Below are 26,558 nucleotides of genomic sequence, written 5' to 3' on the forward strand. Positions count from 1 at the left end.
GCCCCTGGCTCAATGTTGTCACCCCACTAGCTCCTGTGTCCCTGCCCCCATCTGTTCCCCCCACTAGCCCTTCTGAACCCCAGTCTGTTACCCCCCAGCAGCCCCGTGAGCCCTGTTCTGTCCATCCCTGCTATATCCCATGCCTCCTCACCTGGCCCTGCACAGAGGGCGCTGTGAGGAAGGTCGCCTCTGCCCCCTCCCTGTCTGCAGCTGTCTGCTCCAGCCTGTGAGCCAGCTGCCTTCTCTTCTGGCGCCACATCAGCCACTGGTGGGCGAAAAGTGTAATTGCAGTTTCCCTTCATCGCCCCATCAGAATCAATTATTCTGCAGGGGAAAAAAATCTGTAAGGGACATAAATTCTGCACTTGCATAGTAATCCCTCAGGAGTACCAGTTGCTCTCTTCTCTCTGCAGACCCAATGCACTAATCATTCCCACAGGCAGAATATCCACAGTGAGAGACAGGGACAAGTAAAGGATAAGAAGCTGCAGAATGCATAAGGTAATGGCCTCATTTATAGAAACTCCCCTTCACCCAAGACACTATACAACTTTGGGGCTGCTCATTGTGTTGATCTGTTCCCCAGTTAGGTCAACCTGGTGTACAGCCTTCCACATCCTTCCAAAACTCAAACAGATGGATAACTTCTACTAAAGAGAGTCCACAATAAGCAACTGCCATCCCCACACCACCAGCTTCAAGAAAAGTCGTTGTTACTATTCAATTTAACAGTTAGGCTTACCACATGAAAACAAAGAAGCAGCCTTGCCAAGCAAATTTTTAGTGAGAAAATCTGAAAACCCAGACATATGCTCTTTCAAATCTCAAAAACCAACAGATTTGAATTAAATAAGAAATTAAAGAAGAAAATACCTTAGAGACAGTCACCCTGGAGCCCTGATGCAATAGCCAGATTCTCCATATGAAAATGATTTTATTTATAGATGCAATCTAAGGCTTTAAAATCTTGAATTAGCTCAGAAATTGAAAAGAAATACTGTGCTGAACAGCCAATAAAAACCTAAACCCTTTTTAGACTTTGGGTTTGAAATAGTGACTCTGAAGACAAGACGTACAAGACTGTAAAACAGATCGCTTGCCTCTTTTCCAGATTTAATTATAAGAATCCCTAAATAAACAGGATGGATGTGACTTGAATTTTATTCTTCTATTCAGTCTCAACCCCCCCTTACCTACTTCCCAAATCCAAGGTCATTTTGGCCATGTTTCAGCGCTGCCTATACTACAGTTCAATCTGTGTTAAGCAAAACCTTATTCAACACAGTTCTTGATAGGTAGGTAGCAAGGGTCCACCTACTGCTATAGATCTATCTGTTGGGACCGGGTTACAATGGAACTGTCCCACTTGTCATGGTTAAAACACAGCTCAGTCTTGTAGCACAGACAAGACAGAATCACGACATATCTAAAGTTTAACACAGTTCAGGGACATGGTCAAAACATAGTTAGAGCCCATCTGTAAGATGTATGTAGGGGAATTGTCTTGTGACTTGGTCCCCCAACACACCAGTATTTGTACTGCAGATGGGCTCTAATGAGAAGAGTGTAGACAGGTGACTAACCATGCTATAAGCATATTGTAAAATATTTTATAACATGATTATAAAATAATCTATCCCATCTATCATCTACCATGGTCTAGGAAACACTGCTAGCCTCTTGCTAGCAAGATCCATGATTCAATATGGTTCTGGCTAATGTGCTTCTAGTGCCAGTGTTGACAGGGCCATACAGGGAGGGATATGCAATAAATAATGATATTTTGCACTAAGTGCCTCATCATTGTATCTATAAAAAGTTTACATTACGCACAATAAGCCTTACAACATCCTTGTGTGGTAGATACTATTATACCCCTTTAGCAGATGGGGAAACTGAGGTTAAATGACATGCTCAAGATCACACAATGCATTAGTAACAGAGCAGGGAATAGAACCCAGGAGTATTAACACCCAATGTGATGCTCTAATCACCTGAGTATCTTCAGAACAACTGAGTTTGAAGTTTACCTAGGACTTTTGTCCTTACCTGTAACCTATATCTTCAAGATCATCAGAGATAAGCAAAAAGTCCTGAAAGGCAGTCATAGTTACAGCCTAACAATTTAAACTATTCAACTCAGTACTTATATCAGGAGCAAGAAGCGTCTCCCTTGTCTTGCCCAAACTCATTTAAGTTAGAAATATCTGTCATGGGAATAGCTAAATCATTTCCAAAAACAAAGGTATTTGGGCTGCAATTAAAGAGGCACCATCAACTCAAAAAAAAAATATCATGTTTCTGTCTGAAAAATTGTATAACTACTCCAGTTGCACATAACGCCTAGATTACTAGAATTGAAAGAAGTTGATGAGAAACATTTTTCTCAAATTTGTTTATTTTGAGCAGTTGTCAGTCAATTGTGTATAGTCAATTATATTTTCCCCCTTTATTCACTGTCTCTTTAGCTGAAAAGTCTCCTATCAACATCAACAAGGAAGCAGAAAATCCAAATTTTCTTTAAAAAAAACCCCCAAAATTATAAAAAATGTCAGGACATGGTATTTAGTTGGTGTTGGTCCTGCTTTGAGCAGGGGATTGGACTAGATGACCTCCTGAGATTTCTCCCAACCCCAATATTCTATGATTTTAAGGATGTGGAGTGTTTAAAATCAGTAAATTTTAAAATCAAAAAAATTCAAGCTGACAAAGTCCTTTATGAAGACAAAACACAGCTTCTCAGAAATTTCATTTTAAAACCGGGCCCTTGCATATAACCCTGTTCCTGTGGTCTTTCATAAGGATTTTTAAGTATAAGAACAGTTTGGCCCACTGGAGTTTATAAAGTCAGTGATCCACTATATGAACTAAAACCTAGGCCTTGATATAAGTAAATTGTTATAAATTAGCCTGTCATATAATCCACCAATTATCCAAAATTATCTACATAGGTTTTCTTGACACATTAAAGCCTAATAGCTCATAAACGGGCATTGCATTCTACAGTACAATATGTAAGTCATGGCAGCAACAGTACTATCTACACAATTATATTCTTGGAATTATTTATTTCCTAACATATTTATTCTTTCTAGCCAATTCTTCATATATATCATTAGCTTCCTAACTGTGTTAATCTAAGAGTCCATTCTAGGCCATTGGGGGCCATCTAGTACAGCTATAATTAGGAAGATTTAAATGCATATGATACTTTGGAAACTTTTCAGTTGCATTCTAAGCACTACCCTAAGAAAAGGAAATTTGGCTCCACAATTAAATACCATATAAATAACGCAGAGCATCTGATTGAAAACTATAGCAGCTAAGAAAATTAGGGCTAAAACCTGAATTAACACTCCAACCTCAGCTCACAACTTTTAATTTTTATTTCTTGGTAAGGGCATCAGTTAATACTGGAATGTCATCAATTCTCATTCTCCTTACTCTCATGGATTTAAGACAGGCCCTTTAACATGCTTGAATATAATATTTTGTAGGTGATTGTGCTAACTCTTTGGATATCATATTTCCATCCTGATCCACAAGCCATGTTGTAATAATAAAAATGAAAAGGGTCTGACATTTTAAAAAATAGTTACAATGAGCACAAGCAGCTTGACAGGACAGCAGGAAGTCTGGAGCAGTCTGAATATTACAAACAGAGACAAGGCCTGATTCCCTCCATGGCTGCACCAGATGAACCCAGACCACCAGCACTATAAAGTTAATCAAAAGCCAGGATGCAGCAGCAGATGACAGAAGATGGAGCAATGGTCTCAAGTTGCAGTGGGGGAGGTTTAGGTTGGATATTAGGAAAAACTATTTCACTAGGAGGGTGGTGAAACACTGGAATGGGTTACCGAGGGGGGTGATGGAATCTCCATCCTTAGATGTTTTTAAAGCCCGGCTTGACAAAGCCCTGGCTAGGATGATTTAGCTGGGGTTGGTTCTGCTTTGAGCACGGGGTTAGACTAGATGACCTCCTGAGGTCTCTTTCAACCCCAATCTTCTATGAAATCACCTGCTAATGAGCTAGTCACTGATTCAGAAAACCTATGATGATGCTTTTCCCAGAAGGATCAACATCTGTCAGCAGGGTGGGTTGTTTCAGGTAAACACTTCTAGCCTGTTATGGGAATGCATTGCTGGTAGAGGACATGACTGACCTTTGGTTAATGAATGTTATATGTAGTAGTGTGACACCTGTGGTATTCTTAATAACATGTCTGAGAACATACTGCACAATAGAGCACACATCCTAGTTTCTCTAGAGGAGCTTTGGAGTTCTGCTGCTCACTCGGTCTGTTCCACTGTTCCATAAATATCTGCCTAGATCACTTTTACTTTTCCACTCAAGAAACCAGCATACTCCATTAAAGGGACAATGTCAGTTCCAGGATATTTTAACATGAGTCTTAACTGGAAGGCAGTGTCTTCTGGGACCCTAAACAGCTATTTAAATACGTCCATAACTCATCTGCCGATGTCTTAACAATGATCAGGATCTTCTGATTATTTAGGACCCAAACAAAAACAACGGACCATATTCTACTCTCAGCTACACCAGTGTAAAGCGGGAATAACACCACTGGCCCTTTTTCTGATTTCACTTATGCCACTGTAAGTCAAACGTAATTCAACAAAGTCAGTGGAGTTACACTGGCATGCGATCGGGATAAGTGAGAGAAGAATTAGGTGCAACGGAGTTCCAGCTGTACATTAGTGTAACTGAGAGCAGAATTAAGCTCACTGTTTTGTGCTGTGCTGATAAATAATGTTGGGCTAAAATGCTCTGAGATAAAAAAAATGGTCAAGGATCAAAATGGAGGGGAAAAAGTGGTGAAACTCTATTGAGGCTCTACCCACAAAGCCACAGGAGTGGGATGCTTCCAGTTGGATGATCCATATTTATGAGTAGTGAAACAGTCATTTGCTAGGGTGGTGGACTGTATGGAATCTATATATAACTTTGAAATTGTTCCTTAGCATAGGTCTCCTGGCTAGCAGGACACAGAACTAGTCACTAGAAACAGAACTACTACAACAGGGGTAGGCAACCTATGGCACGCATGAGAAAGGCAGCACGCAAGCTGATTTTCAATGGCACTCACACTGCCCGGGTCCTGACCACCGGTCCAGGGGGCTCTGCATTTTAATTTAATTTTAAATGAAGCTTCTTAAACATTTTAAAAACCTTATTTCATAGAGTCATAGACTTTAAGGACAGAAGGGACCATTATGATCATCTAGTCTGACCTCCTGCACAACGCAGGCCACAGAATCTCACCCACCCACTCCTGTAACAAACCCCTAACCTTTGTCTGAGTTATTGAAGTCATCAAATCGTGGTTTAAAGACCTCAAGGTGCAGAGAATCCTCCAGCAAGTGACCCGTGCCCCACGCTGCAGAGGAAGGCGAAAAACCTCCAGGGCCTGTGCCAATCTGCCCTGGAGAAAAATTCCTTCCTGACCCCAAATATGGCGATCGGTTAAATCCAGAGCATGTGGGCAAGACTCACCAGCCAGCACCCAGGAAAGAATTCGCTGTAGTAACTCAGATCCCACCCCATCTAACATCCCATCACAGACCATTGGGCATATTTACCTGATAATAATCAAAGATCAATTAATTGCCAAAATTAGGCTATCCCATCATACCATAAATTTATCAAGCTTTGTCTTGAAGCCAGATATGTCTTTTGCCCCCACTACTCCCCTTGGAAGGCTGTTCCAGAACTTCACTCTTCTAATGGTTAGAAACCTTTGTCTAATTTCAAGTCTAAACTTCCTAATGTCCAATTTATATCCATTTGTTCTTGTGTCCACATTGGTACTAAGCTTAAATAATTCCTCTCCCTCCCTGATATTTATCCCTCTGACCTATAGAAAGAGACCTTCTAAAAACATTAAAATGTATTACGGGCATGCAAAACCTTAAATTAGAGTGAATAAATGAAGATTCGGTACACCACTTCTGAAAGGTTGCTGACCCCTGTACTACAACAATTTACATTTTGTTTTCACTGCACATTACTCAAACCAAATTATTTTGCATGTGAAGAAACAAAGCAGGTGCTTTAGACATTTCCACTTCTTTTGTCTCTTTTCTATTATAATTTAATTTGTTCCTGATTCTGAATATACTTTCATTATTAAACATACTCACATCATCAGTAGCATGTGCCACTTTTTCTGAAAGCTTTCTGTGCCTGGTGGGGGTGGTGCAGGGGGAGAGAAACAAAATCATTTTTTCATTCATCTTAGAAAAATGTGAACTCTCAGAATGTCTGTGAACTATGTAATTATCTAAACAATGTCAAGAATGAAACCTTAAAAAGGAATTTCTTAGAATTTTCACTACTTTTGTAGAAATATCATAACCATAAAGTAACTACATACTTTTTTTATTAACAAATATAGTATTAAATTGCAATTAACCACAGTAATGGAGTTTATTTAAACAAGCAAATTTACAATAAATAAATTAAGAATAAAAATATATGCAAACCATTCCAATGATGCAGAAACTCTAAGGGCAATATAAAAACAAGTGGTGTTTGGTAAGAGTTTGCTTAGCAGATTCGACATTAATAAATTCAACTAGATACTTTCTTTTAAAGTACTTGAGCTGATCCTTCAAACACTTGTTGACATAAATGATTTTACATATATTGCTAGTCCAAAACTGACAGACTACTGATGTGTGTAAATTTACTCATGCTTGTAAGTGTTTGCAGGATTGGATCCTTAGTTTTCATACATTGTTTGAACACTGTTCCAGCACATTAAGACAAGTTAGACTTAGCGATCATTTGTATGACATTATCTATTTTGTTCTGCATTGCAATTCTGCAGATAAATGTATTATTATTTCAGAGGGTACAGAAACAGTGATCAGGTCCCTTACAGGTATAAAAAGCATACATTATACAAAATTTCCTCATTGGGCTCCTGGAAATTTCCTGAATAAGTTGTTTTTTTTAATACTTAAAATGACTATATTTTGAACAGAGTTGGCAAAAATAAATAGGCTTTTCAAATATATTCTAAGCCAACAGGCAGATACACCAGCCAGGGAAGGTAAAATAGAGCTCCAAACTATTGGTAAACCCAAGGTTCTTTCCAAATGGCTACTTTTATTAGCAGGAAAATTCAAAACAAGCAACTTTGCACCTACTAACAAACAATAGAGGTCTTTGCAGCTTTCAATAAAGGGGGGAGGAGAGGACACACACTCATCTGAGTAGCCATCCTGACTGCGTCCCCTGTGCTTTTATAGCCCCCATCGCAGATCAACCATGAAATAGGCAGTGGACCTGGGTTCTCCCTGTGACCTCTTACATGCTGGGCCTTAAGGATCACCTTTATACCTTAGGGCTCTCTCTCTTTCACCCCCCTTCCCAAATTAAAGGTTTTAAATTGTGGTTTCTAATCTCGGAAGATCATAGTGCGGTTGGTGTCTAGCCACACACATAGCTCTTTTTTCTCTGTCTCACTTGCTATTTTAATCCCTCCCTTCTTTTCCTTTAGCCATCTAAGCAATTTCCTGCTTCTTACTTACTCAAACCTAATCCTGCCTTTCCTCTTCCATCCCAAAATGTGTTGGCAATTACAAGTGATTGCATAATGGGCTGGAGTTATAGGACCAAATACCCCAGTAGTGTAAGAAGATGCAATTCCACGGAAGTGAATGGAATTGCACCTATTTATGTCAGCAGTGAGTCTGGCCCACAGTATCACAAAACAGCACATGGAAAACAACTATTTTATTGAACAACAGAAAAGTGTGAGATTTCCTTCTCTAATGTCACATTATCAATTTGATAGAAGAAAGCCGATGTTGGCAATACCTTTACAATATATATTTTATAATAAGATTGCAGTCTTCCCAAGAAACCAAGAAAATATTTATTTTCACACACATCCCGCACATACACCCCCACTGTTCTCTCTGTACATCACTGTATGCATCAACTAAAAGAATAATATTTCAAAAGTAAGTTACCTATCTTGTGAGATTGAATGTCCAGAAGCAGTATCAAAAGGCAGTAAGGGACGGATCCTGCAGTGCACTCTGATATTTCCCCTCAGTTCCTGGGATTATAATATAAAAATGTAATTAGTACAAACTATTACAAGAGGACATGCATGTAGGCCCTGGTCCTGCAAATACTCATGTTTAACTTTTTAAGAACATGCATAAGAGTTTGCAAGGGAGGAGAACTGGGAGACTAAGTTATGCTCCAAGGATTCTTCTTTTTAGAGCAATGGACACAAGTACTATATTTAAAAGACATTTCTGATTAGGAACAATATGGTATGACTTGCTGCAAAAAGCAGATGTGCCTCTGTAAAGAAGCATATGGTACATAGACAAAGGATCTGATACATCAAGTAGGAGCATATTCATTAGTTATGATGTTTTGGAAATTATGCGTATAATTGCAGGAGATCTCAATGGTTCTCTCATTATAGATACTCACAACTAAACTGTTGTGAAGTATTTTTCTCTTTCGTTTTTCTTGCTGGTATCTCTCATTAACTTCCTGTAAAGACTGCTCAAGATCAAATGCTTTTGTCTGGAATGCTGGAAGAAGAAAGCCATTTTAAAAACCCAAACTCTTGGGATATACAGGTAGGATTTTCAATAGCACCTAAGTGAACTAGGAGCACAGTTACTATGGACACAAATACATAACTTTGAAAATGTTAAATTATTAGACGTACAAGGCATTCAAAGATCATTCAGATCTGCCAGTCCAGTTAGGCCAGTGCTATTTGTCACTATTTGAGAGATCAATTTACAGAGGCCATCTTGGGACTCTGGCTGTTTAAGCTAGGAGACATCAGACATGCTGCAGTGGTGATGGGCTTTTTCTTACACTGAGCAAACAGGTGGTGATCTATACCATTCTTACCACCTCTTCTGCAGACTCATTAGGCATCAATAGTGACATGTGCTCCCCTCCTATGCAGAGGAAAAGTGCTGAGGCAGCTGCAACTGTGGGTGGCTTTTTAAGGAGTTAGGGTGGAAATGGGGGAGTGCTCTAGCATGAACAGACAGGCTTGGATACCCATGGAGTCACGAGTAGATAGGAGAGTACAAATCTTTTGCAAGTTGCAATGAAAATACTTCACATGTGATGGAACAGGAGTCTGACTGTCCTGGAAAATGGAGTCTATACATATAATGAAGGCAGAAGAGTCATTACTTCATGCCTCTGCTTGTTCAGCTGAGCATAAATTTTCAATACAGTAAGAAGAGAGTTAGACATGCGACTCATTTAGTGTGCTGCTAAACCCTTGTAAACAGAGCTAAAAATGTTCCCCATAAGATGCCAGAGTACACTTCATTTCTAGGATTTTATAGAAAGCTTAATCTTTTGAAATCCCATGAGAGTCCTCCTCACACAAACTGAAGAGAGATGGATAGAGCAGAGTAAAAGCTCTCCAACCTCACAGATGATTTTGTTTCAACCTAATTACATTCACACTGAAAGGTCCATGTGGCAGATGAGAAACACCTGTAAACTGTCAGAGAAAGCAACCTCCCAGGAACCCCAGCAAGAAATCAAAGTCCCCAACATTAGCGAGATGTCCAGTGACACAGAAGTACAGTAGCCCACGAATGTGGCTCTAGAGTTGGATTAATAATAAGGCCACCAGGCAGTATTCATCTTTTTATAAAGAAATTAATATTGAATTTTAAGATCTCAACATGACAAGCATGTGACTTATACTCCCAGCTAGAAGCTAAAAATCTGAACACTTTAAACAACATTTGTCTTATATTGGAATTTCCCCAGATATTATTTTTGCCATTCCCAATCTGTATGCCTCACCCGTCAGCCTTGAGGTACTCTCCAGTATGCAAATTACCAGGGGTACATGAAAGGGTCAGCTGGAGGGGCAAGGCAAGACCCAAGAGCTGCATAAAGAATGGTCCCTTTCTTGCATTCAGTAAATCTAGTAAGCTTAGTTTGAGCAATCATTTGTGGGTTAATGTTGGGTTAAACCTCAACAATAAGGGGGTTAAATTTTTCAGTTTTACCCTGGAAGCCTAAACAGAAACTTGTCTCTTTGGCCACATAAGATAGCAATATATATAATTTTTAAATATACACAGCAACACTCAATTCTTGAATTTTCTTGGAGAAACCAACAGAGGAGGAATTGTATTATGGAATTATAACAGTGACCCCTGCTAGGCTGCAAGACATTTTCCATTATAGGCCTGAACTTGACCACTTGGCACAGCTCCCTCACATAAGATTTTCCAAGTGAAGCCCCTCATAGCTAAAGCATGATGTAAAAATCTCTTGTTTGTTTTATACACTAATCCTCTTTAAGAACTAGCATTTAGGACTATTTTTTTAGCAAGCTGGAGAGCAAATGGTTTTAGTTATTGGAGGTGATCTTTGTGAGGTGAGCTTCTGCGAGCGGTCTGGTGAACATTACAAGCTCTGCTCCATTTAATCTGTGCTTTAGTTTAAAAAAAAAATTCTAGTCCTTTTTGTTGTGAAAGTAATTGTGAAAACAGAAATCAATCGTTAGCTTGTCACAATGGTCACTAGTTTGTCACAATGGTTTTTCGAAGACAGATGGTTCCTTGGGATCTGCAGAAAACAAATAAAGGTCTACAACAAGCTATGTTTATCCAAGCACTGAACAACCCCCTACCTCATGTTCTTGCACCTGACAGCTGGTATTTTCATACATGCTTTCCCCAACGCTCACTCCCATAAAAAGAATAAACCATTATGCCGCTCATGTGAGGCTTTGTATGCAGTAGAGATGGACCCTTTTAATGAAAGTGCCACAAAGCCCATTTTCTAACAGGCAATTACTTCTAAACCTTTCTTGTGTGGAACTATTTGTTTATGTACCTGGCCATTTGTTACCATTATCATTTGTGTTCTCCTGGGATTCCTGCTTGTTTCCCCTGTGAGCCACTCTAGAAGTTATTTCTTATTATTTCGTATTCATATTATGGTAGTGCCTAGGAACTCATACTGACATCCATTGTGCTAGGCACTGTACAAACACAGAATAAGACACCGCCCCTACCCCTGGAAGGTTACTATCTAAGTAGACAAGATAGACACGGGGTGGGGGAAAGGGTATCCTGTACAAGCAGAATGAACACGAGTGATAGTTTACAAACATCGTGTTAATGTCATAATTTTTCATCTTTTCTTCCCAGACTGGTTGCAAATTTTAAAAATGAGGCCAATCAAACCCAATGGAAATGATTCCCCTACCTTCTAAGTTAGAGAGCCATGATACAATATGCTTCACATCACTAAACCTTTCAATGTTGTTGCAGTTATCTTGCAAGAGAGATTGCATAAGAAGGCAAACATCAGTTATCTTTTCTAAATGATTAGCACCAGCCTGAGTAACTGGTTTTGTTGCACACTGTTTTAGTCTTAAACAGATGCTATCTATAGGTTGTCAGATACTCTATTTGTCTGTAATACTGCTCTTTAGGATAATGCATTTTTATACTATGCAGAGGTTTGTCTTGCTTTTTAATCTCCCCACAAGAAACTGAGGGTGATTTGATACAAGCTTTTAAAGTAGCAGGTCTGTTGTTTTGTTCTTAATGTCAGAAGGAACATTTTGAAGGCACAGAAAAGTCCGGGAAGAACATTTATTTGGGCCCAAATCCAGCCCCTTCTCTTCCCCAGGTGCAGGGGACATCCCAGGCAGCAGAGCTGGTGAGGGTGGGCTATGCAAAAGGGGCAAACGCAGGATTCCAGGGGACCATGCAGAGAATGCACATCTCCTGCTTGGTGCAGAGGTCAGCTCCTGGGGAAGGAGGCCCAGAGTGACAGCACAAAGGGGGCAGGACTTGGGCAGGCTAGAGGATAAGCTGCTCCACATCGTCTTCCATCTTCCCCACCACAGGAAGGAGGAGCCTGTTTAAGGAGACATGGAGGCTTTCATAGATTGGGCCATTGTGGCTTCCATAAAACCTATCTATAGCTTATTGGGGTGGTGGAATAATTCTTCCCCCAGTTATTCATTCGGTCAGGTACAGGGTTTAGAATTTGCTCCTTCATAACTGCTAGGGTTGCTAACTTTAATCTAATCGCACAAAACCGAACACCCTACCCTGCCCCTTCTCTGAGGCCCCGCCCACTACATTCCTCCTCCTTCAGTGGCTCACTCTCCCCCATCCTCACTCACTTTCACTGGGCTGGGGGAGGGGGTTGGGGTGCGGGAGGGGGTGAGGGCTCTAACTGGGGGTGCAGATTCTGGGGTGGGGCCAGAAATGAGGGGTTCAGAGTGCGGGAAGGAGCTCCGGACTTGGGCAGGGAGTTGGGGTGCGAGAGGGGGTGAGGTCTCCGGCTGGTGCAGGCTCTGGGGCTGAGAGGTTTGGGGTGCAAGAGGGGGCTCCAGGCTGGGGGGTGGGGCTGCGGGATTCAGAATGTGGGAGGGGGCTGCCGGTTGAGGCAGGGGGTTGGGGTGGGGGGGTACTGGCTCTGGGCTGGGAGTGTGGGCTCTGGGGTGGGGCCAGGGATGGGGGGTTCAGGGTGTGAGACGGGGCTCTGGGTTGGGATGCAGGCTCCAGCTGGGGGTGCAGGCTCTGGGGTGGGACTGGGGAAAAGGAGGGGGCTCCAGGTTTGGGAGGGGGGCTCAGGGCTGGGGTAGGGACATAAGGTTACCTCGGTCAGCTCCCAATCAGTCCCTACCTGTCCTGGCACTGTGCTGCGCCCTGGAAGTGGCCAGCAGGTCCGGCTCCTAGGTGATGGGGGGGAGGGGCCAGGAGGCTCCGTGTGCTGCTCTTGCCCGCAGACACCACTGCCCACCCCTAGCTTCCATTGGCCACAGTTCCCAGCCAATGGGAGTGCAGAGCTGGTGCTTGGGGCAGGGGAAGCGTGCGGAGCCCCGTGGCCCTCCCGCCTAGGAGCTGGACTGCTGGCCGCTTCTGGGGCACAGCACGGTGCCAGGATAGGTAGGTACTAGCCTGCCTTAGACCTGCAGCACCGCCGACCGGACTTTTAACGTTCCGATCGAAAATCAAACACCTGGCAACCCTAGTAACTGCTAATTTGCTAAGCACTGACAATACTAGTTCTTCCATCTTTTAAAGACTATTCTGGGTCCACAGACACTGATGTGGCCTTTTTCAGAGAGTATCTATATGATGGATTAAGTTAAAAAGTCTTCTTAAATTTTCAGAAACTTGCCACCCATCACAAAAATGGCTTGATTGATATATGAGTCCCAGGAGGACCCCTGTCAGTCAGTCTGCCAATATTTTTGCTAAAATGATAACATCTGCATTAACCAGGGAACTATGGTAATAAGGACAGAATAATGGGTCTGTTCCTGGTTTGGGAATTACTATTATTCACACTTCACATAGCAAAAATGGCAGTGTCTAGTTTTCAAACTGAGATTAAATACATCTAATAAGGGGCTACTCAGTTATTTTACAACTGTTTGAGTTCACTCTATACCCACCAGACTCTGGCAATTTACATACTTGGAATGCTTTTTAACATTTTTCTATTGGTATCTACCTATCAAGCATTTCAGCGTGAGCCTCTATTTTATGAGGTTAAACGGATAATATATGATTTCCCTGGTATATATATTTGGGATTACTGCTAGTAAGGGATGAAGTGTACATCTCATGACAGTAGTTCTGAATATATCTCTATGATAGTAAGGACTGTGTAACTGGCCCACCAATTTTATTTTGTTTTACCAGATGGACAAATCTCCAAGTAGAATCTCTTCCATGATGATCTGTGAACCTGGCCTGGTTGTTTAAGTTTATGATGCTGACAATGTAGTTTACTATTTTGTTCATACTCTTTCCCTCGTTTAGTTAAGAGGGATAAGGGTATCCGATCACATACCTTTTGTATCATGCTAAGTTCCATTTAGTTTGGGTCAAACAAATTTACAGCAGAAAAGTTCCGCCTATCTTTTCCATTTGCATTTATTTTAAAAAATACTTTAGAATTTGTGTGCATTTGGTCAGTCTTTTGAGTCCTTCAAACTCAAATTTATCCTACGAGAATATTTTTTGTGCTAATGCTGGGCCTTGCTGGATATCTTTACTATTTACCATTATTAACATTTATGTAAGTGTTACACTTGAAAACATTTCCTATGAGTTAATAGCTCACCACTTCTTGACATCCTTGTAAATGTCACTGTTACATAAGGTCCCAATCCTGCATTGTGATCCACATGGGTGGAACTGCTGCACTCACACACAGCTCCACTGAAATCAGTGGCTGCACCCACACAGATTACAATGCAAGACTGTGACCTAATTCAGAACATGAATATTTTATATTTCCAGGTACATAATATTATAATTAATACATTACAATAATGAACTGAAAAATATAGGTTAAGAAAACATAGAATTCACCCAACCGCCAACATGCTATTTTGATATGTGTTGAAGTTTCTCTTAGCTGTGACATCACAGACTGATGTATTAAGGGATGTGAACAGCAAGACTAGAACAGGCCAGAGGATTTTGTGGGACATATAAAGAATACTTTAAAAACTACAGTAGTTTACAACACTGTATTTGTTTATGGGATAACTGCCCCCCCAGAGCCTGATAAATTGGAGCATTCAGCTTAATCTCGGTTCAATTTTCTACTTTGTTCTCCACTACTGTATCAAAGGTGGTCTGTTTAATTGTTTTCTTCATCTTGGCAGTGGAGCATTCTAAACCCATGCAGAGTACATAGTCTTTGTTTAATCCATCTGTCTGACTAATAGGCAAAAGTTCATTGGGACTGATCCAGCACACACTTACCACTGTGCATTCTGCTTGCTATCATTACATGAATAATCCCCCTGGAGTCAAATAAGACCCAGACCTAACTGATTTTTGCAGCATAAAAATGGACAATTGTTTCTCATATATTGCAATACCTGGGGATAGCATTGCGAGTTGCTGAGTGGCCCACAAATTTCAGTTTTTACTTTTTATTCCTGCATTTTGGATAAATTAAATCAGATCCCCTTGATGGTTACATTTTCAAAACTCTGGCCCCCAATCCTGCCATCAGATCCGCTAGCACAGATCCGTATGCCTGTGTGGGGTCCCACTGAAGTCAATGAGTTCTGAACATGTGCAGGAGTCCAGACTGGAGGCTCCAATTGCAGAATCAAAGCCTTGGTGAGTTTTGTGCACACAAGTACATGCTTTGCATTTATACATGTTCTGCAAGTCAAAGTTTTGAAAACATAATCTTTATAGTGTCATTTTACACAGTACCTTGTGTATGTCTGTTTTTTAATTAAGTATATTTTCCTCCTAAAACATAGGGAAAAAATTAAAAATCCAGTTTGCCCTATTTTCTGACATTATTCTGAGAAGGCTGAACTCTCCTGAGATTTTCCCTGGTACAGTCAAAAGTACAAAGTTTCAGCTAAGGTAACACATTTGTTATTTTACTATTCCAAAACAATCAAGATAACAAGCCTGAAAAATTCACATTAAAATGTTAGAACTGGGCCAACTCGGCAGTCTAGTAGAAGCTGCAATCAGCACAAAAAAATCGATCCAAACTATTGTCAGGCATGCTGCCCTGTGAAAATATTTGATTACATACATATTTTTGGTAGTACCTGCTTAAGGAAAGTCCATGATCTAGAAGCCTAAATGAAAAAAAAACAACCAAAATTTAAGTGACACCTGTGTCAGAACCAAACAAAACACATGAAAGAAATGTAATATCAATGTTACATGTCTGAAACATAAATACGGGGAGCCTTACTTTGCATAGCTTCATTCTGCAGCTGGATCCTTTGGACAGCAGTCAAAACTTGGTAAAGAGAATTCTTGCATTGATGTTGAAAGTCTCTTGAAAGCTCAAGAGCAAATGAATGGAGATTCTTCAGGTCTCGCTTAAGTCTCTATGCAATAAGCAGAAAACAGCATCTTAAAAAAGATGTAAAAATAGCAGTCGGAGAACTGATAAAATATCCATAATGCAAATAATTACTGTCAGGTATCACAACCAAGAAGAACGTTTATATTTCACATAATGAATTGATTTATTTAAGGACTGAGCTTGCGAGATGCTGAGTCATCTCATTCCCAACTGACGTCTGCAGGAAATTTCATAGCAAGTGCTCAGACCATCACTGCATCAGGCCCTACATGTGGAACAAAGTATCTTTTTTTATTTTGTTAACTAAAACCAGGACACTTTAACTGTGTGTGATGTATATGCTTATGAATCACATATACAAGTAATTTTAAATACAAATACTTAAAAATAAATAATAGTTATTACTATATTCTTACTTTGCACATTTTACATACTTTGTTCAGTAGCTACACACCTAGCTCATCCTCAAACTTTTCTAGACTTTGCCACTTCTTCTGATATGAAAGAAGATGCATTTTACAAAAATCTGATTCCTTTATAGTGTGGGATACGATGTTTTTTATTATTAGAATACATTCATATACTGTATATTATGTGACTATTCAATAGATGTAAGAGCACCAAGAGCATCTTAGACTGAGAGTTAAAAATTGAAATAAGTAAAAATAAATTATATGTAAGAGAAAAGTATGGTCTGACTGTAGGACCTAGGAGCCAGGAAATCTCCTTCTAGGCTCTTGGACAAGGCACTTAACCAATCTGTAAAATGGGATTAATAATGATTTACCTCACAGCGGTGTTGGGATGGTTAACACTTTCTAAGGCCCTTTGAAGATGAGAAAGTGCTGAGCATTACTCTGTGGCACTTTGATATTACTAGTACTACATAGTCAGCCTGTCACTGTGAATTAATTATGTGACTAATTTTTAATGGTAAGACAATAAATTGTACTGAAGGTTAAAAAAAAAAAAAAATCTGCTGCAGCTTTACCTCCGAAAAGCTACGGAACACCACAGGGTAAGAAAACCAGTGTTTTTCAGTGACAGTTCTAGGAATACAGGTAATTTAGAATTGTATCTGGAGAGCTTTTGCCTCTTGTAACACATTTATCTCCTTGTTGATAGAAAGCCATCACAGTCCAAATGTGTTGCATCCCAATCAGCTCTGCCATTCTATCTAACCTAAAATTTAAAATAGTATTATAAGATTTTCTATGAAGGGTCATTCTAATGAGATTAGCACACTTCATTTATTAAACACCACATTCCTCTTTTCTGTTATTTCTCCTTTAAAGAAGATTCAGATGCACTCCTTTTATACAGGTTTTAGGCATCAACTCAGAGACTCATGTTCCTCTAAAAAAGCTGACATCTGCAAGTGTCCTTGAGAGAAACCCACAGCTTCACGGCCTGTTTGCAGTCAGTATCTTTTAACAGAGGTATAACACATTTTAATATAATTGGGTGGACAACTCTGGTGTTTTCATTGCCTTGAAAATGTTTTAGCTCCTGTAAAACAAACATACACTGACCAATAAAATATAGACTGCTCATGGGTTTGTTCCCACAAGCCCTTCACGTGGGGAACTGCTGATGAAGTTGATGAGAGTGTCACATGCAGAGGTTTTTAGGATCAGGCTATCTTTCAGAAATTATTAACATACTTAGATTTAGAACAGACTGTTTCTTTTTAAACATATTTTACGACTGCTTCAGTGCACTGAGTATCTCTGCATTATTACTAAGATTCTTTACCTGTATTGCTCCATAAACCTGGATTATAACGGAGCTCGTGCTTCTACACAAGTTCTGTTGCTTGTCATGAACAAAGTTAAGCTGTGCCACTTCATTAGTGTCTCTTCCAAACAACCCTCGACACTGTTAAAAAAAATATTGGAGAATGTCACTTTGAAGATTCACAACTCTGTAAGTGTATGTTTTGGTCTAACATAGGAGATTTCTACAGTAGAACCAGCCAGGGAGTAGAACACAGGCACCCAAATGCCATCTCTTAATACAGTATATTCCATATTTGCAGTAGTGAAAAAAGATCAGTCTGTGAAAACCATACTTTAAAAAATAACTGAAGATTATTTTTTTATCCATTACGGATAAAAAGACAATGCTCCATCATCTTTTTTTTTTTGGGGGGGGGGGGGGGGCGCGGAGGAGTTAATACAAGTCACCAAATTTTACAATAGTTTTCCTTCAAACTATGAAAATGAAATATTAAAGACCATAAACAAATAAAACTAAAACTAAAAAATGGGAGTGAAGGCTGTAATGCTCTTCTTTTCTAATCCCAAACAAGAGGGCTAATTATTGCAGGGTTTGTCAATTAGCAGATGACATTAAAAATCATACAATATGTTCTGAAGTCCACAGGCACAATGGAATAGGTTAAAGAAGGTGTTTCAGCCTACTCTCTGAATTGCCAGGCTTATGTTACTATAAACACCTTCCTACTATTATTTCAGTTGTGTTTTACATTGGGTTATATTTCCCTTGGATTTTCATTTTTATTGAAGCAATTTAAATACTCAGACCTTGACTTACCATTGTGATACTCCAGTTTTACACCAGCAGAACTCCACTGAAATCAGAGGAGTGATATTTGTGTAATCATCAAATAATACACTGGTACACTAGGCCCTCAGTTTAAAGTGGCCAAACCAATTTTTTTTGGGATGTATAGAATAATTAATATCAAAAATCTAAAAGTGTAAACTTAATCCAAAAGCTAGAAGAAGAAAATGGATTTTGTAACTGAACTGAAACTACAACATTTATTATATTGAAGATCACTAGAAAATGAAATCTATGCAGAGAATTATGAAATTCTGCAGAGCAATATCCCGCATAATATAAAAAAACAAGCACTTTTCAGTCATCACCCTTGTTTACAGGCATCTTGGCACCACTAAAGCTAGCTAACATGTCTTATTTCAATTCCCCCCCATAACCTGTTGACACCTGTCAATTCTTAACTAGCATTTGTACTCTTCTTTCTTATTTCTAAAGTGCACTGGTATCTACCATGGAACTTGCTTTCCAGTTAATTCAATCTATAAATGAGTTGTGGCTGCAGTTCCCAGTTGTTTAAATTAAGATAGCAGGATAGAGTGCAATAACACCACTTCTAGTGACAATAAAGAACTAAATCCAGTGAGACAGTGGATTGATTTAATTCAGTTAATTTGCCATGACAGTTATTGTGGAACCAAAGATTCAATTACAGCTGACACACGGAAGACAACAAGAGCAACATGATGCTCAGTGAACTTCTGTTGTCAAAACAAAACAAAAACATAAATAAGAATGATTTATGCTCTCCAAAAAAATCTTGTACTTATCCAAGCAGGGTGAGGTTCTCAAAACTTTTTCATAGTATGGACCACATATTAATAGAAAAATTGTCTTCCAGAGCAGAACACCTCCTATTCAGGATTGCAATAATGAAATAGGAGGATCCACCCAAACACATAACATCCCTGGAGCAGCTACAATTGCTTACACGATAAAGGAAGGCAGGGAAATATTTAATATTTTAAAAAATCTTATTTTAATTAAATTTAATAACTGGCAACAAGGAGGAGAATAAGAACTAACAGCCCAAATCCTCAAAGGTATTAAGGTGTCTAATTCCAACGGATGTTAGGTGTCTAAATACCTTTGAGAATCTGGGCCCATGCTTTCCCAGCTTTCCCCCCTCTCTAAGGACTCCATGCACCACAGTTCGACAACTACTGGAACAGAAGATCACCTAACTTTTCACCTTTACTAGTACTCTCAAATCACTGTAATCAATTATTCTTTTTACATGTAAACAATTGGGAGCAACAAGTAATATGGGAGGCAGAGAGAGATTCTCCTGCATTTTGAAGGGTTGACTCCTCTTTTGAGAGTGCTCAGAAAATGCAGGTAAATATAAAACTCCAGCTTAGAAATACCCCATCAGAAAATCTTCATTCCTCCATATCTTAGCACAAATCTTTCTATGTTAATATTTAAAAGGATACTCACAAGGTTTTTTGATCTGAAAGTCATCCAGTCTTTAAGCACTACCTAAAGTACAGCAGGTCAGAACTTTTTGAAAAAGGTTACCTGACACTAGAAATATAGTAGAATGAAAGCTGCATGATTGTCTATGAGATGCACACAAGGTATTTTATAAATTCATATTTTTATTATAGACTTGATTAGCCAGAAATTGTGACCGCTCCTATCTACTGATTACATGGCATTTTTTCTTTTAGTCTATTTTATAAAAGGACTCCCAGGATTCAAATCTCTTAAGTGCCATTTTTGCAAACACTTATGCATGTGCTTCACTAAATGCACATATATAGTCCTACTGAAGTAAATGGGACTACTCATGTGCAAAATTAAGCACATGAATAAGTCTTTGCAGGATTTGGGGCTATGTTATTCAGAATGTTTGAGGTTATTAAAATTAAGAGCATTTTAAACATTTAATTTAAATTTTTGCTATTAATTCTCCTTGTTTTGCTTTTTCTATTTTTCTCAGGGTGGACAATAAAAGTGGTTTGGTCAGTTTCACTTTTTCTTTATAGTCAGCTTCTATTCAATTTCACTCAGGTTTTATCTTTATTATCAATACTCCCATGACCTTTTCTATGCAAATAGTTTCCTCTTTGGATTTATCATTCCCCTGAAGTGTTTGCCACCCAGAATTTGTAGGATTGTGTTAGGCCAGGAGAAGCTGAAAGTAAAACAGACTACAAATAGAGAGAAACTGACCAGTTTACTTGCATTGTGCAAAATGTGGCCCCAATAGATCCATGCTTGCAGACCTAGGTGTCCTCATGGAAGTAACTGCAGGATCAGGGCCCTAGTAGGTGGCAAACAAAAGCAAACTGCATGAAGTAATAAAATAAACTAATACACAGTTTTTAAATTTTCAGTTTTAATAATTTAAGATATTAACAACAATACCAGTAAAGAACTAATATTTTATAATATTTTTTCTACTGAGTATATCCCTCCACGTATATGGTTCAAGCAAAAATAAGAAACATTTAGAAGAAACGTTTATTTTGTTTTGTTTTTTAGTGGAAGAGAATTCAATTTTCTATGCTATTCAAAAATGACCGCTCCAGTGCAATGCTGGCAAAATAGTAAGGTTATTAAAAACATGATTGATTAGGAAAAAACACAGAGGACTAAATTGTGGCTTTTCCATAGAATCATAGGACTGGAAGGGACCTCGAGAGGTCTAGTCCAGTCCCCTGCACTCAAAGCAGGACTAAGTATTATCTAGCCCATCCTTGAGAGGTGTTTGTCTAACCTGCCCTTAAAAATCTCCAATGATGAAGATTCCACAACCTCTCAAGGCAATTTATTCCAGTGCTTAACCACTGACAATTAGAAAGTTTTTCCAAATGTCCAACCTAAACTGCCCTTGCTGCAATTTAAGCCCATTGCTTCTTGTCCTGTCCTCAGAATTTAAAGAGAACAATTTTTCCTCCTTGTAATAACCTTTTATGTACTTGAAAACTATTATCATGTCCCCTCCCTCAGTCTTCTCTTCTCCAGACTAAACAAGCCCATTTTTTTCAGCCTTCCCTCATAAAGATCTAGAAAACAGGACCCAATCATTTTTGTTTTTCTTCTCTGGACTTTCCCCAATTTGTCCACCTCTTTCTTGAAACTATATTCCAGTTGAGGCCTAACCAGCGCAGAGTAGAGGGGAAGAATTACTTTTTGTGTTTTGCTTACAACACTCCCGTTAATATATCCCAGAATGATGTTTGCTTTTTTTGCAGCATTGTTACACTGTTCACTCATATTTAGCTTGTGATCCACTATGACTCCCAGATCCCTTTCCGCAATACTCCTTTCTAAGCAACCATTTCCCATTTTGTGTGTGTGCAACTGATTATTCCTTCCTAAGTGGAGTACTTTGCATTTGTCTTTATTTAATCCTATTTACTTCAGATCATTTCTCCAGTTTATCCAGATCATTTGCAACCCCTCCCAGCTTGGTATCATCCGCAAACTTTATAAATGTACCCTTTGTGCCTTTATCTAAGGCTGGTCTACACTGGGGAGGGGGGGAGGGGGAAATCAATCCAAGATACGCAACTTCAGCTACGCAAATAGCGTAGCTGAAGTCGAAGTATCTTGGATTAAATTACCCGGGGTCCACACGGCGCGGGATCGACGGTCGCGGCTCCCCCATTGACTGCGCTACTGCCGCTCGCTCTGGTGGAGTTCCGGAGTCGACTGTGAGCGTGTTCGGGGATCGATATAATGCGTCTTAACAAGACGCGATATATCGATCCCGGATAAATCGATTGCTACCCGCTGATACGGCGGGTAGTGAAGACGTACCCTGAGTCATTGATGAAGATATTGAGCAGAACCAGATCCAGAACTGATCTCTGTAGGACCTCACTTGAAATGCCCTTCCAGCTTGACTGTGAACCACTGATAACTATTCTCTGGGAATGGTTTTCCAACCCTTTATGTACCCACCTTACAGTAGCTCCATCTAGTTTGCACTTCCTGAGTTTGTTTATGAGAAGGTCATAGGAGACAGTATCAAAAGTCTTACTAAAGTCAAGATATACCATATCTACGCTTCCCTCCTATCCACAAGGTTTGTTACTCTGTCAAGGAAAGCTATTAGGTTGCTTTGATATGATTTGTTCTTGACAAATCCATGCTGACTGCTACTTATCACATTATTATCTTCTAGTTGTCTGCAAATTGATTGCTTAATTATTTGCTCTATTATCTTTCCGGGTACTGAAGTTAAGCTGACTGGCCTGCAATTCCCTAGGTTGTCCTTATTACCCCTTTTATAGATTGGCATGGTATTTGCCTTTTTTCAGTCCTCTGGAATATCTCCTGTCTTCCATGACTTTTTGAAGATATTTTCTAATGGCTCAGATATCTCTACAGTCAGCTTCTTGAGTATTCTATGATATATTTCATCAGGCTCTGTTGACTTAAAAACATCTAACTTGTCTAAGTAATTTTTAATTTGTTCTTTCCCTATTTTAGCCTCTGATCATACCTTCATTTTCACTGGTATTCACTATGTTAGACATCCAATTGCTACTAACCTTTTTGATAAAAACTGAAACAAACAAAAAAATCATGTAGCACTTCTGCCATTTTCACATTTTTCATTATTGTTTCCTCCCCTCGTTGAGTAAGGGGCCTACTCTGTCCCTGGTCCTCCTCTTGCTTCTAAGGTATTTGTAGAATGTTTTCTTATTACCCTTTATGTTGCTAGCTAGTTCAACCTCGTTTTGTGCATTGGCTTTTCTAATTTTGTCCTACATACCTGTGTTATTTGTTTATATTTATCCTTTGTAATTTGACCTAGTTTCCACTTTTTGTAGGATTCTTTTTTGAGTTTCAGATCATTGAAGATCTCCTGATTAAACCAGGGTGGTCTCTTGCCATACTTCCTATCTTTCCTACACAGTGGGATAATTTACTCTTGTGCCCTTAATAATGTCTCTTTGAAAAACTGCCAACTCTCTTGAACTCTTTTTCCTCCAAGATTTGCTTCCCAAGGGATCTTACCTAGCAACTCCCTGAGTTTGCTAAAGTCTGCCTTTTTGAAATTCATTTTCTTTATTGTGCTGTTTTCCCTCCTACCATCCTTAGAATCATGAACTCTATCATTTCATGATCACTTTCACCCAAGTTGCCTTCTACTTTCAAATTCTCAAACAGTTCCTCTCTATTTGTCAAAATCAAATCTAACTTCTCCTCTAGTGGTTTTTTCCACCTTCCGAAATAAAAAAAAAAGTCTCCAATACATTCCAATAATTTATTGGATAATCTGTGCCCTGCTGTGTTATTTTTGCAACAGATGTTTAGGTAGTTGAAGTCCCCCATCACCACCAAGTCCTAAGTAAGGGGCAGATAAAGGGCAGCATATTGTGTGATTTTTAGCCAATTCAATTGAATCAATGTGCTGTGAAGGTAGACACCCTTAAAGTGATTTAAATCTAGTTTGTATCAATTTATTTGTGGTGCAAAAGAAACCAATACAAACAGGTTTAAGATAGTGTGTTCACTCACAAGGGTCCATGGTTTAACTAAACCTGCTTATTTAAACCCAGCACAAGTTTGTGTGTAGATAGTCCTGTGGCTCAGAGAGCCACAACCTCCCTCCTTGTTAGCCCACTGCTCCCAGGATGAGCAAACTTCATCAAATCTATATCCAATGTAGAAGCTTCTCCATGCTGGCTGGTGCAGGGTGGGAATGGAGGTGTCACTATACTCCCAACCAAACCACCTGAGCAAAAGAGGGTCAGTAGCCACTTTGCAAAGCCCACATTGCTGCCTACGATGCAGACAGCTGGCACAAGGGTGCTTGCATCCCTTTATGCCTCTGGGCCAGTGCACTGGACAGGCCAACATTTAACTCAAAGGAGTGGCACTGATGGTTTCTTAAGACTCCAGTCAAAGAGTAAAAGTGACATGGGGGTAGGGCTGGGGTTTCAGTAAAACAATGTTTTTCATGAAAAGTGTCTGCTTTCTGCAGAAATTTTCCTTTTTTCCTCAAAAGACTTTGGCCAAAAATGGGCATTGCTCTCCCATAATGCACCACAACCAGCGACTCCATGTTGCACAGCTTCCCCTCACCAAAAAAGGGAGACTCTGGTGCATCATGGGAGCTGTAGTCCAGCTGGCGATCCTGGCCCACAGAGGAGAATGGGGACAAAGAACAAGCTGCAACTCCCATTAAGCACTACAACTTACATTTTTGGCAAAAATCTGGTAGTTTTCAGCCAAAACCACTGAACACTCAAAATTTCCCACGGAGAATTTCCATGAAAACCTCAAAAAAAAAAAAAAAAGGAAAAAAAAAAAATCTTTTATTTTCCCTGAAAATTTCCATGAGGGTTTAAATATTTGCACCAGCTCTACTGGGGGCTTTTGTATTAGGGGAAGAAAAAGTAAAATGGGGAAAAAGGGGAAGGATATTCAAGTTGTAAGACCGAAACAGTGGTCCCTTCCACCCGTGACCACAGATTATATTATATTTTTCTATACATAGCTTTGTACTTGCATTTCTGTTAAGACGGTTAAGTAAAAAGATATTTTGATTGTCAGAAACCACTGGCAATGATTCCTCCTGCTTGTGGTGCATTCAGGGTGCTCCCCATATATCTTTATCTCCTCCAGCCACACAGTATATTTGGCAGTTAACAAGTGAAACTCTGGAATGGATTTTTCTAGCAGCAATATCTAGATTTGTGACAGACTGCCTGCTTGATTAGCCCTACAGGCAGAATATTGAAAAACTTAGTCTTTTCTACATAATGCTTTAGTCCACAGAAGAGGAGTGTAAATTTTAGTCTCTGTTAGCGTGTCCTGCACTAACTGACCCGGGTAGACTCTGCTGGCACACACTAAAAGTTCCCCAGTGCACGTTAATATAGTATGGTTTGAAACAGGAGTGCATTAATGCACACCAGTAAACTTCCAGTGTGAGCCAGCAAGGGCCACATGGGCCAGTTAATGCATGACACAGTAGTGCAAACTAAAATATAAAACTCTCCGGTGCAGACTAAACATCATGTAGACAAGTCCTCATACTGGCTTTGGCTCTGGAGGAGGGTATCTTGTTTACAAGACACATTCTTCCCTCTGATGCATCTTACTATCTAGAATGGTCTCCATATTGTATGCTTGAGATCAAAAGGTCAGTTCAAATTCCTAAGAATACCTTCACTAAATGCTACAAAAGACAATAAAAATATATTTCGCTGAAAAAAGTACAGTATTCTTTTGTGTACCCAGCAAAAGTCAGCTCAGATGCACCATCTGGCTTGCAGTCAGGACTTCTTATTTTTTTAATCAAACCCAATTTCATCCAGCAGAGTTAACCAAGACACAGTGAGGGCAAGTGGCTTTCCTGAGGTCACACAGCGATTTAATGACTCAGCCGGGATTAGAACGTCTCAACTGACAGTCACTATTACCTCTAATCCACACAGCCAGTCCTGGTCTTGCACAACGAACAACTGCTCAAATTTCTTTTAATCTCTAGAGACCCAGATTTGAAGAGGCAAAATATTACAGTATTTATGAGGACTGCTCATTATTTCAATAATTGCTCCAGAAATAGTTGTCCCTTCTGATCAGTGGTACGATGAAAGAAAGTGGGTTAGTTTAGCCATAGCTAGGTTTTTCTAACTGCTTATATGACATTTTGCTTTACTCCCTCCAACACAAGACACACATGTACACAAATATGAAGACACTGAATAGAGCAGCTTTGATAAGCCCATTAATTATAAAATGCAGGTTCCTGAAACCTACTTATGGCCAAATATTTGAAAAGAGTGGCTTCCTTTTTGTGGGTGTAAACTGCACCCCCAAAATTTGCACTTACATTTTGCACGTCCAGTTCAACTGCAAGCAGAAATAAGATAATTCAGTGTGAAAGTTCTCAAATTTGGCATGCATGTTTAACTCCCTCAGTTCATTTTTGAAGGCATGAAATTACAGGCAAGTATTCTAGTATTTGCACTTCTGATTACCTGATTTGCACCTGCGATTAAAGAAAATGTGAAAATTTTGCCAGCAAAAATTTGTGCTCACAAAAAATGAGCTGTGCCCTGTCCTTCGAAAGTTTACTCCACAGGAATATGACACAATTTGAAAAGGAGAAAAAGGATTCCAA

General features: G+C 39.5%; 1 protein-coding gene across 5 annotated transcripts in view; it reads right to left on the minus strand.

Moving 5' to 3' along the window:
* The window catches only part of KIF25 (kinesin family member 25), a 76,503-nt gene that overhangs the window by 42,261 nt on the left and 7,684 nt on the right, over positions 1 to 26,558 (minus strand). For 4 of the 5 annotated variants that reach the window (XM_034765199.1, XM_034765196.1, XM_034765200.1 and 1 more), the window contains exons 3-7: positions 17,636 to 17,758; positions 15,764 to 15,902; positions 8,483 to 8,586; positions 8,005 to 8,093; positions 6,166 to 6,208 (exon numbers count right to left, since the gene is read on the minus strand). In XM_034765199.1, the coding sequence (XP_034621090.1) occupies positions 6,166 to 6,208; positions 8,005 to 8,093; positions 8,483 to 8,586; positions 15,764 to 15,902; positions 17,636 to 17,758 (498 nt within the window). Of the gene's footprint in view, positions 1 to 6,165; positions 6,209 to 8,004; positions 8,094 to 8,482; positions 8,587 to 15,763; positions 15,903 to 17,635; positions 17,759 to 18,436; positions 18,476 to 26,558 lie in introns of those variants that run through there. The other variant, XM_034765198.1, reaches the window with a different exon arrangement.

Source organism: Trachemys scripta, chromosome 3 (genome assembly GCF_013100865.1).
Source record: "Trachemys scripta elegans isolate TJP31775 chromosome 3, CAS_Tse_1.0, whole genome shotgun sequence".
Taxonomy (NCBI): Eukaryota; Metazoa; Chordata; order Testudines; family Emydidae; genus Trachemys; species Trachemys scripta.